Below are 20733 nucleotides of genomic sequence, written 5' to 3'. Positions count from 1 at the left end.
CCATTCTTAATTTCCTTTACAGTACCTTTAAACCATGTTATATGTTATCTATTAATTTTTTTTCTTTCTACTCATAATGAAAATGTCATGAATGTAAAGAACATTGGCCTCTTTCAAGTCCTGATTCAGGCCCAATACAAAGCTGGCACTCAATAAAAATCTGTGAATTGACTGAATGAGTGACTAAATACCTATTGGTATTTAGAAAAAATTAGCTCTTTCTTTTCTTTCTTCCTTTTTTCTGTCAAGGAAAAGAAAGTGATCTCTTGGGGATGCCAGTGTTCCCTATAGTAGAAAAACCAACTTTGGAAACAGATGTGAAATTAGACAAACAGCTTAAACAGAGACACAAAAGCCAAAAGAAGGAGACACTTGCAGTAGTCAAGGTCAGAATCAGAGGCTGCAAAACCCAGCAACAGATGGGCTTCCAGCACCCCCAAACACACAGTCTGAACCAATGATGCCTAATGAGACTAGACCTAGAGACAGGACCACTGAGACAAAAAAGTTGGGGTGTTAATCAGATAAGCTCAGTGTTCTAAGATGAAAGACCCACCACGTGAGAACACAGCAAGAAGAAAGCTATTGGCTAACGATGCCAAGAGCCCTATTGGCCTGGTAGCAAGGGCTGTGATCCCATCTACTACAGGGAGGCTGAGGCAGGAAGATCCTAAATTCAAGGCCAGCAACGCAGTAAAACCCTATCTCAAAATAAAGGGGTTGGGGCTAGTGTTCAGTGGTAGGGCATTTGCTAAGTACATGGGAAGCGCTCTACTCAGTTCAGTGTCTAAGTACAGCAAGACAAAGAAAAGGGGAGAGAAACTGTTAGGATCCTGTCCTCACTCCTGTACATGCGCAGCTCGGGGTCTTGCATCTTACTCATCAAGGGGCCCTGGGCAACTACGTATGTGCCTTAAGTAGCTGGATGCAGACCCCTCGCTCTCTGCTCTCTGCTCTCTCTGCTCCAGCCATCTTTCTCTCTCTCCAGGCCTGGCTCTCCTCTCTCCTCTCCCCTCCTTCCTCCCAACAAAGCTCTCTAACTCTGGCAGTCGTGGCCGTGGCTCGTGACTTTTCTGCCATTTATCATCCTTTCAGAAACTCAAAATCATTTTGACAGAGCCTTGATCTTGTGCTTCTCTGACTCCGTAATTGTGATAAATAATACACTTTTGTTGTCTAGACCAGGGTACCTGGAGCAGCAAGACAGAAGCAACAGGCCAGATCATTTAATATTTTCTTATAGTGCCTATGTGGGCTAATACAACTAGATATCCAGAATATGTTACTGAAAAAATTATCCACAAAAATTACTGTTAAACCAATAACAAATCTGGAGTTTTCCCACTTTTTAAATTTTGTTGACATGCATATTAAAGTCATAGATCCTAAGAAAACAAGAACAACAAAACCCAGAAAAGGGCACAAGTGTTTGAAGACTATTAGGGGGTTAAGTCCATTTCATGTAGGGAAGTAACAGAATAGTCATAAAGACTGAAGTGCACCCGTGGTTTTTCACGATCAGGGGTGACTAAATGATTAGCAAGAAAGGTAAGTGGGAGAGCAACTCTTTGGATCTCTGCTTCTTGAACACACACACACACACACACACACACACACACACACACACACACACACTTAGCGAATCGGCACATTTGACAGCACCGTGACTGATTTCTGGGGCCACATCAGTTTCCCTGTAACATTCGTGATAAAATGCTGGGTCGGGGCTTTGTTTTTCAAAGTATAATGGCATGGAATACCACTGGCTCTCTCCTACCAAAGGCTACTTCAATTCAGAAGCATGGTTAAGTCTAGAAATAACCTGCACGACGCTGAAGTTGGGCTGCTCTTTGCAACTCTGGGGCAGATTCTCATTTCCACAATCCAGTGTAGTCCCCAATGCGCTGGCGTCTTCTCTCACTGGGCTTCTGATGACTTATCAGTCCAATAGCTTCTTTCTATATGAGGATGGAAAGGGAAGGGGCGGGGACAACTTGCTTAATATCTTTTTTCACTTAAAGTTTAACGAGAAGAATAAAATCAGTAAACTAAATTGAGGATTCTGCTTTATCAGCCAATATCATCTGTCCCGGCCACCCAGCAGAGGCCAAATCTGCACCTCAAGGAAACTAGTGATTAGGTCAACTGGTGGCCAAGAGATCCTCCCTTGTGTCTTTGAGTTCTACTCTGACTACCTGGTCTGTGACGATGCCTAAATCTTTGGGTCCTCCAGAAGGAGGACCCTTCAAGGCGCAGACAACTGGAACCCTGAGGCCTCGGGTTGTCAGGGGTCTTTTCCCCAGCCTGCAATTCTCCTGCTTTAAAACAAACAAACAACAACAAAACGATGCTAGAAAGTAGCTCAGGAGGGAAGACTAACAGGCAGCAGCTATCGCAGAGGAGAGACTCCTGAGCACTGGGGTCGGGGACAGCAGCTGCCGTGCACACCGCCGTCCACAGAGGCTTCGCGTGACCGCCAGAACCAAGCGAGTCCGCAGGAGGCCCGTGAAGGCCGCCGTGACCCCTGCGAGCCTCCGTAGAAGCGTGCTCTCAAGATGGCCTCTCGGGGGCCCGGCAGCGCCCGGCACCAGAGTCGCGCTCCGCGACAGTACGGCCTAGAGGCTGGGAGCTTCGGCCCGAGCTCCCCGCGCCGCTTCCGGGGATGGGCGTGGTTCTGACCGGCCCCGCCCACCGCGGGCGGACCCTGGGCCGCGTCGGTCCCGGCCCGTCAGTCGGCCCGGCGGGGCGGGCCGCAGACCCCGCCTGGGCGTTTGCACCGGGAAGGTTGCTCCCGGAGGCGTCTGGCCGGCCGCAGGGCCGGGGCGCACAGGCTGCGGCACCATGTTCTCCCTCAAGCCGCCCAGACCCAGCTTCAGGTCCTACCTCCTGCCGCCGCCCCAGGTAAGCGCTCGCCGCTCCGCGGGCCGCCCGGGACCTGGACGCGGCGCGGGGAAGCGCGCCTCCCGGGAGCCACCGGCGCGGTGGAAACTTGTAGAGTTCCGCGGCGGCCATTCTCTGGCCGAAGTCCTGCGGTCGGTCCCTAGTCCTGCCGGGTGACGGGACCTTAGGGACCGTCCCGAGCTGCGTTTCTTTTCTTCTTTGGGGTTGGCCGCCGACCCTGCTGTGACTGCCAGATGGTTGCAGCGCCGGGGACACCTAGCCGAGCTTACCTGTCTAGTTCATTGTGAACTCTTGAAAGCGGCTTGCGCTGTGGTAAAGGTGTTTATTGTCAGACTCTCGAGTCGATCATGAGTAACGATCTCGATCTGGACTGGAAAGAGTTTTAAGTAGGAGCTTTATGTCTGTCGCGTGTGTCATCACTTAGAAAATTTGCCTTAGTGTCTCATGAGAGGGCGGCATTTGGATTTTGCTTTATTTTGTTCATGTATTTCAGACCGACGATAAGATCGGTTCCGAACCGAAGATTAAAAAGCTGGAGCCAGTCCTTTTGCCAGGTAAACTGCAGAATTCTAATGTGTTTTGGACTGATGTTGTACGGAGCAGTATTGTGTGGTTAACTGCAGAATTCTAATGTGTTTTGGACTGATGTTTGTTGTACGGAGCAGTATTGTGTGGTTAACGTTCCCTTTCTATTATTTTAAACATTCTCCAGTTTAAAAAAAACAAAAAACTTTAGAAGTGAGAAGAGAAAGAGTTGGCTGGACATAATTGATGTTTGTCTCAGAAAGTTCAAAGTACCCTAGAAGACATTCAACAGCATAGCTACCTCATTTTCTTTCCGGCCTTCCGAAATGTTCATTTAAAGACGTATCTAGTTGTTTGGGTAGTGAAAGTACTTCTTGCCCTACATATGTGTTAGCACCTCATGAATTCGTGATTGATAATCAGATCATCATTTTAATGTGTTATGACAGTATGAAAAACATGTCTGTGTCTCTAAGTGAATGACAAAGCTTAGCAGACGTTGGATTACTCTAATTGTTTTTTGAAGTTGTCAACTGCATGCCAATTTGCTTTTTTTTTTTTTCCCAGTTTAGAACTTTGTTTCCCAGTAGAGGCACTATTGACCTTTCTGGCTGGGCAGTTCTTTGTTGTGTGAAGAGCTGTCCTGAGCTGACAGCATCCCTACATCTTTGGCCTGTATCTGTTCTGTGCCAGTGGTACCCCATCTCCTGCTAACTAGTTGTCATGTCCTCAGCACAACCAGAATGTCTCCAGGCATTGCCCTATCTATGTTTGTGTGTGTGAGGGAGTGTGTGTGTGGGGGGTGTGTGTGTGTGCATGTGTGCCTCTTAGGGTCATCCTTGGGTTGAGAAAGACTTGTTGAGAACAAATTTGCCCGAGATGAAGGACCTTAGAAATAGAAGTAGGGATTCATGAGGAACAGTTTTACTGTTGAAAAACTATTACTGGATTACTATTTTGAGTTATGTAACAATTATACAAATATCTAAAGAAAAATCCGTTGTTTAATAAGATATTTGGGGCAAATAACCAGACAGGTAGGAAGGCCTATCTTAAACTATAATCAAATACCAGTTTGTCATGCCAGAAAAGAAACCCCAGAATCATTACTTACATAAGTAAAACTTTGTATATAGCAACTTAATAAATGTGGAAACTTTAAAAAGGTAGTAAGTAGGGATAAGCAATTAACACGTCAACCTTTGGTTCTGTACAGCAGATGCCAACTCTTATTTTTATTAGAGTTCTGTTTTTCTGGATTGTATTAGTGTCTTTCACTCAGTGTTGGCTAACGAACCCTTTCTGCTCTCCCGGAGAGTGAGCAGTACAAGTACTGAGTGACCCTTGCTCCCTGTGCGTGCTCTCTGTTGGTATTCGCCACTGTAGGCATTTTAAAAACAGCAAGGGGAACAGTGTGCGTGCTGACTGAGTGCCTGTGAGCTGTTGAACTTTGTTTTTACTTTGAATTGGTCTGGTTCTCAAACAACTGATCTCCTCTTCCACAACTCTGTGCTTTGACACTAAAAACAATGTAATCTTAGCTACAAATGCTCATGCCTTGTCTTTTAAAATTAGCTTTTAAATGTAAGATATGCTTAGGAAAAGTGTCAGTGAATATGAATATGGTTGAATTTTCTTAGTGAAGAATTAGTCTTTAAAATTACTAAAAAAAAAACATTTTCTTGGGAAGATTTTAACAACAGTTTCTGATTGTGAGTAGTATTCTTTTTCTAGAAATAACACTGCCTTCTGTTTAATTGCCCGTTAAGAAACTTCCTGACCTCTATTAGTTTTTCTTGCAGGAAAGCTCATGTCACCTCCAAACCCCATACTTGCATACATGGTAACTCTGATGTCCAGTTTCTCTTTGCTCCTCACTTATCCCTACAGAACACGGAGCTGATCCTGAATTGTAGAGTCTTGCCCCTTGCCTTACCTCTCCTGTTTTTATCCTCTTGTTCCCACTTTTCCATGCTCTTTGAAGTTGTGCTTAGGCTGAGCATCCCATTGTGGTCCCCTTTTCCTGCCTTAACTAGTGTCAACTCTGTGATTACTGCTAGAACCCATGCTGTCCATCTTCTGCCCACAATATGGTACTCTACACATGTAATCTGGAGAACAAGGAGGAAGTATTGTTATCCAACAACCTAGAGTAGTGAAGGTTGTAGCTCATGGTAGATTGTGTGCATGCTTCATATGTGCAAGGCACTGGGTTTGTTTTTCACCACTACAAAAATGACAATGAATGAACAACCATAGAGACCTAAGCTAGGATAGTACTTTTACTGAGGGCTAATACAGTTCTGGCCTTCATTGCAGTCAGTGGGCAAGAGAAAATCTGTCCAAGTCACCTGTGGCTTTCTTTACCCAGGCACACAGAACAAGAAGTGATTGTTCAGTGATATAGTATTGCACGCTATGTTTTGGCTTACTGCCTTAAGTCCAAGGATATCCTACTTCAGTTGCCCGAGGTTTGAACTTTTGATTCAATAAGCAGATGAAAATTAGAACACAAAATCAATTGTTTACTTGTGTGCCTTCGTCATGTGCTCTGTTAGGCCTTAATGCTAAGTTTGAAATGATCCCCATCATTTATTAAGTAAGGAAAAATTGAAGAAAATGACTAGTAATTTAATTCAGATTCTGGTTTATGTCAGTAATTTTCAACTTTCCTGGTTCATGAAGCTCTTTGAGATGGGGATTGTATCAAATTTAGCTTTGTGATCCTGATATCTTACATGGTGCCTGCAATGTGACACTGTGCTGTCACTGAGTGAATGATTGACCTAGAGGATCCCACCCTGCCTAGACTGTTACCTTAGGCATGCATGTGTGTAGACAGACCAGCTTCTGGACTTAGGAGCAAGAGAAGCACTGCTATTTCAGACTATACATCTCAAGAGAATTGCCTCTGAGCCTATAATTGGAGTGATGTACCGTGTTAGCTTAGTTACCATTCTCTTTGTCATTAGCTCATTATGTGAATCCTGTTTTCTTAGCGTTATATTGTATAGATGTCACTCATTTCATGCTTTTAGAAAATAGTGTGTAACTGTATATGTACGTGAGCATATGAGGACCTCCTGGGTACTAGGCTTTGTGTAGAAGGGAAAGGTTCTTGAAGCATAGTGAATCTGGATCCCAACAGGGCCCTGAGGGGGTCCCTTGCTGCCTGTAGAAGATTGTGATCTGATAAGTGTTTCCCAAATTCCAGGCAGGGCCTGGGTGATGTTTGGGGTGATTTATTTATTTATTTAAATGATTGCTTGAAACAGTATTGTCCAGGCTGGTTTCAAACCCTTGGGTTCGATGATCCCCTGGCCTCAGCCTCCCCATAGCTGGCACTCTGGGCCATTGTGCTCAGCCTGAAGTGTTTTGTGCTAGGCTGTGGTCAAAGGGAAAGTCAGGAAGATGGACACTTTCTTTCATAATGTTGAACTTATTTGATTTAAACATTGTTGTGTTGATGTTATCCCCTAGCTTCTTTGATTTAGGATATATTCTTTTGCTAAGTAAAAAAATTTAAGTTGGCACAATACAAAGTTAGGAACTCTACTTTGGTCCCCTAATTTTTTATTTTATTTTTTAATGTGTAGACATGTTTGGAATGTAAACTGGAAAGCACAGGTTGAGTTGATTGTAGTACACTTTAGTCAGCACCATGCAGAGATTATCGGTTACTTGTCTGTCTAGGTGTCCTCCTTTTGACAAATTGTGGTAACACAACTCTACCCCGCCATAGTGTGAGCATGTGAACAGCACAGCGCTGCTTCCAGATGTGCCTGGGTTCATACTAAGGAAAGCATTTGGTGGTCCCCTGTCCTTCACCTCCAGAAAACCCGTGCCAAAGGTTGGAGAATACTGACGGGATAGAATGAGATAGAATGACGGTGTTAGCCTCTGGGTTGTTTTTGTCCTTGATGTCCTTGTTGCTAACCTGGTTCCTGGCATGCTTCTGACACCTGAGCTCACATCCTTGGTTGATGTACCATATAGGTCAATCCTCACAGCAGCCCTGTCAAGCAAGGTACTAATCTGTCTTCATTTGACAGCTGAGAGAACCAGCAGAATCAAGGAGTGTTACACGGCCTGCAGCATGGCCCACCTAGCTATGCTGGTGACTCTCACATACAGATGTGTGCTTTGAAACTGTGGAGGGCGGATTAACTGTCAGTCAAGAGAAAATTCTCTAGTGGGATGAAAAGAGCCATGTCTTTGGCCCTGCTTTTTTCACAACAGTGACAGATTTTGACCCAGCGTGAGGAAGAACTTTCAATTTCAGCTGCCAGAAAATGGCATGTCTTAAGAGGTAGGGATTTCCTGTGGCTGGCCTTGCTGAGGAGTGACTGGTAGAATGCCAGCACCTTTGTGATTGGGATGCAAGGTTTGTTGTGAGTAGGGCTAGATGACCTTTGCTCTCTTCCCTCCCTTAGGCAGGATCTTTTTAAGGATCCTGGAGGTGGGAGGGAGAAGATTGAAATGCTATGACTAACTATAATGGATTGCTTTGTTCTACAGGTATGGAATGCCCGGTGTTGCTTGGCAGAGGTTTTTTGTTTTGTTTTTTGTTTTGGGAAGGGTAGGGGGTAGGATTCTGCCCTTACACCATTTCAGTTTACTGGGGGAAGTGCTGTAGTAGAGGAGAACAAAGGTTGTAAGGGCTCAGGATAGTCACCTAAGTCAGATTTGGGGCTCATCAAGGAGTGTCAGCAAAAGCTTTCTCAGGAAATGTTTGTCCTCTGAATTTAGAGTGTCAGCTAAGCCTGGGCCACTGTTGTGGAAGCCCTGTGTCAGCTCAGTTCATTCTTCCTCTTCCCAAGTATAAAACCAACAGCACTCCAGTTATAGAGGTCAGCTAGTGAATGCCCTAATTATCAGATCTCTTGTGGTCGGATCAGGGACGTATCCATTCACAGGCCATCTGGGAAATGACAGCAGCATCGGTGTGTGGCTGTCTTCATTTATGTTGTGCATTCATTGTTTGTACCATTTATGTATTGTTCTTGTCTTCTGCCTCACACTGCGGCTCATATCCTCGGTTGGGTTGTAAATCGCTCGCTGGCAAAACCGAAAACAAAACTGTCTTTTCAAGAGCTCCTATAATACCCGTTTGAAGATGGCTGCCTAGATGCTTTAGACTGACTTTGTAGTATTTTAATTCATAGATCCACTGTTTTAGAAGATCAAAGGCCTGCTAACATGCCCTTGGACTTGGGAAGGGTGTCACCAACTGCACTACTTTAGCACTAGGCTTGGGCTTCACCTGGAGCCTTCGCAATGTTGCAATGGTGCATTTCTTATGCTCCTGCCTCAGCACCTCAGCGAGCATGGTGCTAGCTGCTCACATCAGTCTTTCCACTGGTGCTGAGAAGCTTCTGAACTTCTTAAGTAAACTCCTACATAAGGCAGGATCAACTCCCAAGTCTTTACTGTAGATTTGCTAACACTCCACGGTACTAACTTGTGTGATTCCAAGTACTAACGTTTCCTTCAATCACTGCCTCCCAGACACTTCACTCATTATTTGGGTCTTTGTCACTGTCACATTTGTCACATTCTGTACTGTCACAACCTTTCTGTTTGTTATTTCACTCTGGTCCTTTCCCCAGACCTGCACCGTAGCCACGGTCCTGCTCCTCTGTGGGCTGCACTCACTGGATGTGGTGCTTGGATGACGGGCTTTTGTTGTGCTGTGTGTGACCTGCACAGTCACCACCAGAAGCAGCATCACACATTTTGTTTATCTAATACGTACCTCGGACTTGCAGTTACAACTTTTAAAGTTAGGGTGAATAACTGGTGACAGCTTACCCCATACTGTTCTTGAGTGCTACAGGCCCCATGTCCAGGGAAGCCTTCCCATATAAGGTCAGCTGGAGGTCCCCCTGTTTCAAGCCATGTGTTGAATTACAGAAGACTTTGCTCTGGATTATTTTCCAAACTGAAATTTATGGGAAAATTTTTTTCTATTTACCAAACATATATTGACTTAATAATTCCATGGGGCATTAAAGAGAACATGTATGATCTTTTTCCTCCTTGGATATTAAAATATTTTCCCTCCCTATACCATTTGGAGGTCATTGTCTTCCCATTTCTTTTTTCATTTGTCTTTCGAGGTAGAAGAGTTTTGAGAACACCTTTCAGTGCTTTCTTGGTTCCCTCCCGCTTTGGTAGAAGCTCTCAGCTAGCTCCTGATTTGCCAAGTTTTGCTAGGATGCCTTTGCTAATTCCACACTGAAGCCAGTTCCCTGCCTGCTTGCTTGCCATGAGCACTCTCTGTTAATCCCCAAAGTGCTGCTCTGGAAAGCGCTTGGTGGTGTGGACAGTTCCTCTATGGCTGAGCATGCTGAGTAGGGAGTTGGAGAAGTGATGCGAGCCAGTGTGAACTGTCCCTAGGACACCACCTCCCATTACAGAACCAGTATGGGAGTGGTCTCCAGGAAAGTCCATGGCCTCTGGAGTTTTACAGCTTTTAATACGAGTTTCTCCTTCAAGATTACTACTTTTATTTTTTTTTTTTACTTTATTGTAAAGAATACCTTGGAGATAAATAAAAACATTATACACCAAAGGGCCACTAATTTAAGTGTAAAGAAGAACATACACTTTTTGCATCACTACTCCTCATAAGCCTATGTGGGAAGAGATTGCTGTGTGTACTCTTTCTTCTGTTTTAAGCAAGGCTGTTTTTTTTATGACAGCAACCTAGAACACCTCTTCTCTCCTTTGAAATGTTAGGAGCAGACCACTATTGAGTGAGCAGACAGCATTTCTGTTGAGTGCTGCAGCTCATTGGTGAGAGTAGTCTTGACTTTGATGGACTTGTTTTCTTAAGCAGGTTTTCTGTGTTCATCCTAGCACTGAGTGGGCCTCCTGGGCCCCCTAGACTACTGCAGTATTGCAGTCACCTGCCTTCAGACAAGAACACCTAAACACATCTAAGCTTTGTTTAAGGTAATTTATCAGTTGTCATTTTTAAGAAGTCATCTGTAATGCCGGGGTCAGGAAACTTTTTTGTGTCAAATGCCATACAGTAAATGTTGTAGGTGTTGTGGGTGAGGTCAATGTAGAAGTACTCAGTTTTGCCTTTGTTCTGTGAAGCAGCCAAAAGCAGCACAAGAATAAAATTTTATTTACAAAAAGAAGCAAGATCTCTGTGTAGCCCAGGGGCTGTGGTTTACCATTCCGTGCAGCATCATATGCATCCCCCGCTCCTTTGCCTCAGCCTCACTAAATTCGAAGGCTGGGTGTGTTATTCCTGACTGCATTGGTAAGAGTCCAATTGCTAGAGAAGGGCTGCTGTGGGGATGGGGAGAAATAGGTAGGTAGGTAAGTAAGAGATAGATAGACAGCTAGGTAGGTAGGTAGGTAGGTAGATAGATAGATAGACAGACAGACAGACAGACAGACAGAGATGGAGATAGAGATAGCATTGACAGATGGTGCTCACACAGTCACAGTGTCCTAGTCCTGCAGCCTTTCATCCTTTTCTTACCATGATTGCCTCTACCCCTTCTCAGGAAATCCTACGGCGTGGCTTGACTTGCTTGTTTTTAGGTGAGTTTCATTTGAGTGTAACATACATACACACAAGTACGAATGAATCATGAATGATGCAGCTCTTGCCTTTCTGTAACATTGTTTTGAGAGTCCTATTGCAGAGAAATTGGTTGGGGGTGGTGCAATATGAGGTTAAGCAGAAGGTCTGGGTTACAGTGCAGGAAGGTATTTTCTGTCTGTAGTGGAAATAATTAGTTCAGTTACTTTAGTCTTATAGAGAACTAAGGGTACAGAGGTTGACTGTGATAGGCAGTTGGTAAGCTCTCTGTGGAAGGAACTATAGATAATTTCATTTGTTTCTCACTAGAATGCAATTAGGAACAGCACTGTGAATCTTTAATTCAATGTTGATACTTGTTCCATGTCACTACAATACATTTACATTGATGAAAGTATGTAGAAACAAGGACAGAAGGCTGTTGTGGCTGGGTTCCACATCCGTGGATTCAGCCAACTCTTGATGGCAGCTCTTCTAACGTCATGGGACTGAACATGACAGTTTTGTCCCTGTCCTTATTCCCTAGCAGTACTGTGCAATGACACAGCACTGACATTGTCTTAGGTACTTCAGGCCATCGAAGAGGCTTTAAAGACTGTGACTAAGTTGTGTGCAATGCCCCACCGTGTATATAATGGACGTTAGCATCCACAGGGTCTGGGACCAATCCCCCATGGGTGCTGAGGGACTCTTGAGAAGTTTTACATTTATGTCTGTTTTTAAAGTCTTGAGAGTATGAAAATGATTTAACCTTTTTGGTGCCAAGTCCCTTATCTCGGTAGTAGAGAAAACATCTGCCCGTCTCTCATATAGACTGTCTAAAGAATCAGTCAGGATAGGCACTGAGAAGTCACCAATCCCAGATGATACTGTTCCCTGTATGTGGAGGGACAGCTGTGGCATTTCTGTGATTACATTCTGCCTTTGCGTACCCAAACAGTCCTCATCTTTCAACTCAGCTGGCTGCGTGACCAGATGAATGACTGGTTTCAGCACTGTTCAGAGCAGCCTGAGTTATGCTGCTGCTGGTTTTCTGTTGGGAATATCACCTACTCACATGAAAACCTAAGCTAGAGAATATTGGGCTTCCTAGAGAAATAGAGTTGGTTTGTTTTGTTGTTGGTCTAACCTGGGGACTTTGTACATGCTCTAACACTGAGTTACGTGCCCAGCTGTTGCTTTTTAGGGACAATTTCATTGTGTACTTGGTTGGTCTTGTACTCTGGGTCCTTCTGCCTTGGCCTGCTAAGTATTGGGCTACAGTACCACATGTAACTTAGTGAGCTGCCTGTAAGTCATTTGCTTTGCTTAGCCACTCAGGTCACTGGTTTTATTCCTTTTCAGTAAACCAGGGGCATCGAGTTGGTTTCATTCCTTTATTCAGCACTGTCTTAGCATGCACCTGACATGTACTAGGTACTGTTCTATGCACTAAAGTGTCAGCACTGAACAAAACGTCTGTTTTCTACCATCACTGGATGTATACTCCTGGCTGCGAGGCAAGCATTAACTTAAAAAGTAAACCTGTGATCCCGTTGTAGCTGTGATGAGCACTGGAATTACAAGTCTACGGCGCTGTGGTGAGAGAGGTTTAATCCAGGCAGGGAGATTGTTTTAAAGCATTCTTGAGCGCAGCCGCTGTCTGAAAGAAAGTCTTCCAAGACAGAGGGGCATGTCCAAAGACCCATAAATGGAAGCAGTGTGGTATATAAAGGGATTCATAGAAGGCCATTGTGGGTAGAGCGGGAGGGCGAGGAAGACAGCTGAGCAGGACTTGGCATTCAGGGCCTTACTCCATGTGAAGGAGGCTTGTATTCAGGATGGAAATTTTCTCAAGTGATTTGAGCCAGGAAGTTGACATGAGCATATGAATTAAATCCTCAAGTAAATATTAGGGGTTGCTCTTAAAATTAGCCTCATGAATTTTTAAGAGCTTTGAACAAAATTTATTCATCATCACTCAGATTTATTGTTAACATTTTTGTTAGAGGATTGTGTTAAAACTAAAGTTCCATTCTTCAGGAATTAGGTGTTTGGGGATCGTCAGCAAGCAGGTCTAGTCATCACTGTGAGAACAGTGTTCTGGTAATAGGAGGTGTAAGTATCCTGGCTTTTCTGCCATCTACACTTAGAAATGTGCCTTGTCTAATCTCACTGTAGTTCTTAAAATGATGATCAAGTTTTCAATTCCTCTTCAAGAGATTGCTCCTTTCAAAAGCATGTGAGAGGTCTCATTTGGGTTTCTAATATTTGTTTTTCCAATCTTCCCTTTTAACTCAAACTTTATTTTAAAGTTTTATGTTTATTTCAATTTGAGTGCAAACGTTTTATGGAGTATACTTTAAAGCAGATAAAACTGGATGCTGGTTCTCATCCCTTACAAAATGATCAGACATGATTGTTAGTGCATGTCACATCTTAGCAGAACACAGATACTCCATCACAGATTTCTCAGGAACACCTGTGGGCCTAGTGAACTAGAGACAGTAAAGCAGAAGCAAAGCCCCAGGCTGGGGCCAGCCTTTCTGGGTCAGTCAGCTCAGACCCCAGAGCTGTTGGAGTCTCATTCTGTACCATACCCATTAAGGACACAAAGCACTCCCAATACCCACAAATGCCAGCAGCCAGTGGCAGCTCCTCTTCATGATTGTTTCAGATGTCACTAGTCATGAGGTCCTCCAGTAAGGTCACACCGTGGTTTGGGGGTTTGTTTGGTATATTTGTAGCTCACTGTGATTTTTTTTTTTCTAGGAGAAATTGTTGTAAATGAAGTCAATTTTGTGAGAAAATGCATCGCAACAGACACAAGCCAGTATGATTTGTGGGGAAAGTTGATATGCAGTAACTTCAAAATCTCCTTTATTACAGATGACCCAATGCCATTACAGGTATTTATTTATGTACTGTTTAGTTTTGTTAAGGCTTTAACTCTAAGTGGAATGTATTGTTATATAAATAAGAGAGATGGAAAATTGTGAAAAATTATCAATGAATCATTAATGTTGGAAATATACTCTATAAAATGGAGTTGATAGACTTAACAAGAGGACAGAAATTGTGTGGGTAGATAAGGAATGATGGATCTGGGAAGAGTCGGGGAGAGATGAATATGATCAAAATACATTGTACAAAAATCTCAAAGAACTAACAAAAATAATTTTTAAAAAATCAAAATATAGTGAAGGAGAATGTCACAACTTGCTCAAGGAAGAGTGGGTTTTGTGATTTGGGGTTTGTTTCTTTTGCTGTAGTATTAGAGATCAGACTAGGGTCTTTGAACATGTTCTGCTTTTGAGCTACATTCCCATTCCAGAGTCTCACTGTGTAGCTCAGGCTGGCTTTGAACTCGTGATCTTCCTGCCTCTGCCTCCCTGAGAACTTGATGACACCTCACCCTAGGCTGAGATGATTTTACGTACTCTCCTTCATTTATCCTCTGGGATTCCTGGTGATATGTCCTTTTCACTAAGGGTGTTATTTCTTTCCCTCCACTTTTAGAAATGTGTTTCTGAAAACAAATGTTCTTTTTGACTAATCATGAAGAGAAAAACTCAGTTATTTGGCATATAATACTATAAATGTTGAACATTTTACTGATTTATTTGTTTGTTTTCTAACTAATTAGCTCTTTTTCCAGAAACTTGAATTCTACTTTCTAGTGTATAGTAAGGGTAAAAAAAATTGACTAAATGTTTCTTTAATAACCCAAGCATTTCTTTGAGTGATTTGTGTGTAAGCATGTTTTATTTCATATAGTCATTCACTAATTTTCCAGTATTTTCTGTATCGTCTTGTATGTATTAATCTTCTGAATTATCCTTAGACTAAATTTAAGGCATTAGCAATGTTTGCTATGCAGGGAGACAAGCTCTTCTGATGTGGACTTGAGTTTCCTGGTTGTCTTTGGCTTCATGAATGCTCTCTGGCCCCAAACTTCACTGAGCAGGAGAAACCTTAAATCCAGGTCCAGTGATAGAGCGGTGCCTTGCTGACAGCTGTGTTTCGGTTTGGAAATGATCAGGAAGTATTTTCCAGGAGGTGTAGACAGTGGACTGTCGCTCACCGAAAGCCTTCTCTACCACTTTCTCTTTCTTCTCTCTGCCCACTACTGTCCTTCTACAGGGTCTCATGTACCCCTGGCTGGCTTCACACTCCATGTGTAGTTGAGAATGGAGTTCCGATCCTCTTGCCTCTACCTCCTGAATCCTGGAATTACAGATGTGTTCCACCTTGCCAGAATGTTATTCAGTGCTAGCTATCAAACCCAAGACTCCTACCTACATCCCCAGCCCCAAATCCTTTTCTAAGGTTGTGTACATGGGAAACTGAGGCAGGAGAATCACAGTTTTAAGGTGAACCTGAGCCAGCTCCTATCTCTAAACAAAACAAACAAACAAAATTTTAGTCATTGTTATGTTCTAGATAGTCACTTCCCACACTAACTCTCTTATAAAAATCAAATATGATTTTACTCATTAAAATCTGATGACCTAAGAGCTCCCTTTCTTTTATTATCTTGTGGCCAATTCATCTAGAACTAGGCATGCAATTGTTTGCCTATAAAGAATTGGTCATATTACATCTCTCAGATATTATAGTAGCATTGTGATATATATTTTAATTTCCTTCTGTTAGAATAAAAGTGAGGGGGTAAGTGTGGCAACCTATGCCTGTAATCCTTGCATACAGGTAGTTGAGGCTAAAGAGTTCTCAGGGGTTAAAAGTCAGCCTGGGCTACCTCATGAAACCCTGTCTCAAAACTCAAAGTACATGTGCCCTCCCTCCACTTCCTCCTAACGTGTGCTGTGAGATGCTGTTCTCTGTGGATGGAGGGCCCTTGTCACGCAGCAAAGGTTTGTGTTCCTTGACAATAGTATACTGAGTTTCTTATCACATTAAAAGTAAGGCTTGCTACTACCATTTCGAGGTCATTGAGAAAAAAATTCACATTAATATCATCTTTTATTTCAGAAATTCCATTACAGAAACCTTCTTCTTGGAGAACATGATGTCCCTTTGACATGTATCGAGCAGATCGTCACAGGTATGTGGTGTTCTGCGTGTGCTCTCTAAACGTTGAAGCTGCATGTGATAGCTGTGCTTAGAGGATAGCCTCAGCTACTAGGGAGGCTGAGGCGGAAGTGTTTCTTGAGTTCCAGAGCCCAAGGCTGTCCTGGGAGGCACAGTGAGATTATTTCATGAAATGGAATGGGGCTCTAGAAACTGATTGAAATCCAGAAGTAGTCCTGGAAGGGCCATAGTCCCAAATATTTGAGGTGGAATTTTATTTCTGTAGACTTGCTTTTTATATTTATTCCTTTTAAGTCCCAAGAACGCAACAAACAGAGAAGTCAAGAAATCCTTGTAAAATGAAGATATGATTTTTTTATTTATAAATTATGGTCTCTTTTTAATTAAAAATCCAATCATTAAATGTATCAATGCAAGGTCTTCTAAAATATCACCAAAATCATCGAGTTAACCCTCCATAGTTCTAGGAGCTGCAGGTAGATATGAAAAGTCAGGACGTAGCGTCTGGCCATGGGGTCTGCTCCAGCAAGGGTCTCTGCTGGGAAGGTGTTTAAGAGCACAGAACAGAACTTTGTCACATTCTCCCCACCCCCTTTGTTTTCTTCCTAAGTGAATGACCACAAGAGGAAGCAGAAAGTCCTAGGTCCCAACCAGAAGCTGAAATTTAATCCAACGGAGTTAATAATTTATTGTAAAGATTTCCGAATTGTCAGATTTCGCTTCGATGAATCGGGTCCTGAAAGTGCCAAAAAGGTAATCCTGTTAAGCGTTATCCAATTCTGAATTCTATACTATTTTACTATTTTTAGTTATGTGGAAGTTGTTTTTAAATGTATGTATTGTTATTTCCTTTACTGTATATGTGTGTGCATGAGCACACGTGTCGGTCAGAGGACCAATTACTGTAGTTGGGCCTCTTTCCATCCCAAGGATAAAACTCACATCCCATGGCCTGGTTGGAAGCGCCTTTACCTGCTGAAGGCTCTCCTTGCCTTGCATACATTTCTTAATTGCTCATATATTTTTAGGGGAAGTTGTTAACTGTCTCTTTAAATATAGTTAAAGCCAAGAATATTAAGGGAATTATTTTCTTGTATTAGTTTATAGCTACTTTAAAGTGATCTATGTATTTTTATCAGCTACTAAAATATTAAAGACTTATATAGAAATAAGCATACTTTCTGCTTTTTGACTGTGCTAGCCAGTTTCTTTCTTAGTTAAAAAAATGTTGAAAAGTTGGAGATCTACTGTAATTGCAATTAGTGAGGCGTTTAGTTTAGAACCAGAGAACTTTGTGAACAAAGTGAAAGCTAGGCTCTGGCTTCATAAGGATTGGGTGAATGTGTAGTTGTAGAAGGCCGATAGTGATTTTAGTGGTTAAGGAGACCCTCATGAATTAATTTTACTCTGCAGAGGCAACTCAAAGCTAGACACTTTCTAATTGACATTTCTTTCTTGACTTCCAGGGAATGTTTAGTATTTCCTCTCTCAGTAAAAGTCAAGAGCAGAAACAATTTCTTGGTTCCTTGTTTTAGCTTTGCCAGTAGGATGAAGCTGGTAGGATGAACCCTCTGTTATGATGCAGAAGATACAGAAAGTGATGAGAATCCCAGGAGAAAGCCTGATCCCCTGGAGCAGGACCAGAGCAGCAGTGTCCCAACAGACCAGGACTCACTGTGTCCCAACAGACTAGGACTCACAGTGTCCCAACAGACTAGGACTCACTGTGTCCCAACAGACTAGCACTCACAGTGTCCTCATGGATCAGGACTCACAGTGTCCTAACAGAGTAGGACTCACAGTGTCCTAACAGAGTAGGACTCACAGTGTCCTAACAGAGTAGGACTCACAGTGTCCCAACAGACTAGGACTCACAGTGTCCCAACAGACTAGGACTCACAGTGTCCCAACAGACTAGGACTCACAGTGTCCCAATAGACTAGGACTCACAGTGTCCCAACAGACTAGGACTCACAGTGTCCTAACAGACTAGGACTCACAGTGTCCCAACAGACTAGCACTCACAGTGTCCTAACAGACTAGCACTCACTGTGTTCTAACAGACTAGGACTCACAGTGTCCCAACAGACTAGCACTCACAGTGTCCCAACAGACTAGGACTCACAGTGTCCCAACAGACTAGGACTCACAGTGTCCCAACAGACTAGGACTCACAGTGTCCTAACAGACTAGGACTCACAGTGTCCCAACAGACTAGGACTCACAGTGTCCCAACAGACTAGGACTCACAGTGTCCTCATGAACTAGGACTCACAGTGTCCTCATGGACTAGGACTCACAGTGTCCTCATGGACCAGGACTCACAGTGTCCCAACAGACTAGGACTCACAGTGTCCCAACAGACTAGGACTCACAGTGTCCTCATGGACCAGGACTCACAGTGCTAGCCTACCAGTGGTGCATTTGGTTTTCATGCTCAGTAGACTGCAGTAAAATTCCTGCTGTTGCCAGTGAAGGCTGTCAGAACTATCTTAAGGCAGCTAGCTGTCTGCATATCCTTTGCTGAGGAGGTGGGAGACTGGTCTTTAGAAGTAGAGCCAGCAGTTTCTCCCCTGGAAGGCAAGCCTGACATGGATACCTAAAAATGTATGACTGCTGGACCTGTGAGCAGAGTGATAGTAGTGTGTCCGTCCGAGCTACTGTTTTTATCTGCAGCCGACGTGACCATCACATGAACATTCAGCTTGGGAACTTTAAGGCTCCTTTCAGTGGCTGGATTCTGCTGTTTGTGATTTTGGCATTTTATGTCAGAGTGCCCTTCTTATGTAGAAAGGCTTTAGGACTGGTCAGGTAGAACGCTACAAGTAAAATATTTAATCAAGTCACTTTTTCAAGCTTAAATATATACTTGTAATTTCATTGACCAAGGAAGTTCGAACCTACCTATGAAAACTTTCTCACTGTGATGTGCAGCATGTTGAGAGTAGGGATACCATGGGATTTGTGAGGTTGCGTTAATAGTGTTTTACCTAAGAAATCTAGTTTTCTTTCAGGAAGTTGAAAGCTCTCCCACTCTTGCTATGTTTTTCAGATGACATATTTGGTGAATGGAAGTCAGAATTACTGGGTTGTTCTGGAGTACTTATTGGTTATGTTTTGGTGTGCATTCTGTAAGGAGGTTTTCAGTTTTCAGTTGCTCACATTCTTCTAGGGTGTCCTAGTTAGAGTTTCTATTAAACACCATGACCAAAAGCAAACTGGGGAGGAAAGGGTTTATTTGGCTTCTCCTCACTGAAGGAAGTCAGGACAGGAACAGGGAACAACCTGGAGGCAGGAGCTGATGCAGAGGCCGTGGAGGGGAGCTGCTTACTGGCTTGTCTAGCCACTTTCTTATAGAACCCAGGACCACCAGGCCAGGGATGGCACCACCTGCAATGGGCTGAGCCCTCCCCCATCAGTTACTAAGTTACAAAATATCCTACAGGCTGTCTACAAGCTGATTTTTTTTTTTTTTTGAGACAGGGTTTCTCTGTGTAGTTTTGGTGCCTATCCTGGATCTCTCTCTGTAGACCAGGCTGGACTCGAACTCATAGAGATCTGCCTGGCTCTGCCTCCTGAGTGCTGGGATTAAAGGTGTGTGCTACCACTGCCCGGCCTACAAGCTGACCTTATGGAGACATTTTCTTAACTGAGTTTTCATCCCCTCAGGTGACTTTAGCTTGTGTCCAGTTGACATGAAATTATCCAGCGCTGGATGAGGGGAGGGTGTCATTGGATAACTCCTTCACAATGTGCTAGGTTTCCAAGATAGAAAGGAAGGGCAGGATGTGGCTTCTTTCCCTGAAGAGTGCAAGTCTAGTCAGGATGAGGCAGGGACAGATGAGTGTGAAGGAGCAACCACGCTGGTGAGTGTCAAAGCCAAGCCTCTGCCAAACCCTTTCCCAGTGTCTTACAGAGAAAGTACCGCTGGGGCCCCAAAGTGGCACTCCTTGTCTTCTGTGCAGTACTGAGAAAGGTGAGGGGAAAGGAAGCAGAGGAAATAAAACACTAGAAATCTTCTGACTTATGTGTTTTAAATACAGAGTTGTAAATGGTTGGCAAAATTTAAATTTCAAGTGAAGGTTTTGGTGTCAATTCGGAAGGAGCTGACCCCATGGCATATACCTGTAGTCCCAGTTTCTTGGTAGACTGAGACCAGAGGATCTTGAGTTCAAGGTCAGTCTGTGCTGCAAACAGAGATTCCACCTCTGAAAAACAACGAGCCCTGCAGTTTTGACTGTGTACCCACCCACTGCCCCAGTGACAGTGAAGCAGGAGGATTACCTGAACTCTCCAGGAGTTTAAGGCTGCTATAGAAAACATGGTGAGGCCCTGTCTCTAGGAAAAGAAAGCAGCAAGCATCAGTTGGGAAGTGAAGGCTCAGTTGATTTGCTTCCTGGAATCTTTAATGTTAAGTTTCCTATGGGAAATGCTTTGGTTTGTGTAATTTCTTTTAAAAGGATCAGGTATACGCTTGGACTTCTGTGATGCATGAACTATGGATTATTTTGAAACACTAAAAGCATTTCTATTTTTGTTTGAAATAGGAATGCTCAGAATATTAGATTGGCTCACTGGTTCCCATCTTGTTAGCTGTTGCTCTAACACTGGCTGGCTGTCTAACTGGCTCTCTTTCAATTGTGTCCTGACTAAATTAGGTCAGTGTGTGCAACTGGATCACACCATTTTCATCTTTACTGTCTCTGTGCTATCAT

At 43.4% G+C, this 20733-nt stretch overlaps 1 protein-coding gene across 1 annotated transcript in view; it reads left to right on the top strand.

The window, feature by feature from the left end:
- Positions 1-2687: 2687 nt before the first annotated feature.
- Mtmr10 (myotubularin related protein 10) overlaps positions 2688-20733 on the top strand; it is a 52531-nt gene continuing 34485 nt past the window's right edge. Inside the window, exons 1-5 of the mRNA XM_059273474.1 lie at positions 2688-2901; positions 3395-3455; positions 13739-13875; positions 15959-16031; positions 16629-16771. Of these exons, the coding sequence (XP_059129457.1) occupies positions 2842-2901; positions 3395-3455; positions 13739-13875; positions 15959-16031; positions 16629-16771 (474 nt within the window). The 5' untranslated portion in view covers positions 2688-2841. The remainder of the gene's footprint in view (positions 2902-3394; positions 3456-13738; positions 13876-15958; positions 16032-16628; positions 16772-20733) is intronic.

The sequence above is a fragment of the Peromyscus eremicus genome, chromosome 1 (genome assembly GCF_949786415.1).
Source record: "Peromyscus eremicus chromosome 1, PerEre_H2_v1, whole genome shotgun sequence".
In the NCBI taxonomy this organism is placed as follows: Eukaryota; Metazoa; Chordata; class Mammalia; order Rodentia; family Cricetidae; genus Peromyscus; species Peromyscus eremicus.
Note: the sequence above shows the minus strand (reverse complement) of the source record. Positions and strands in the feature narration are given on the sequence as shown.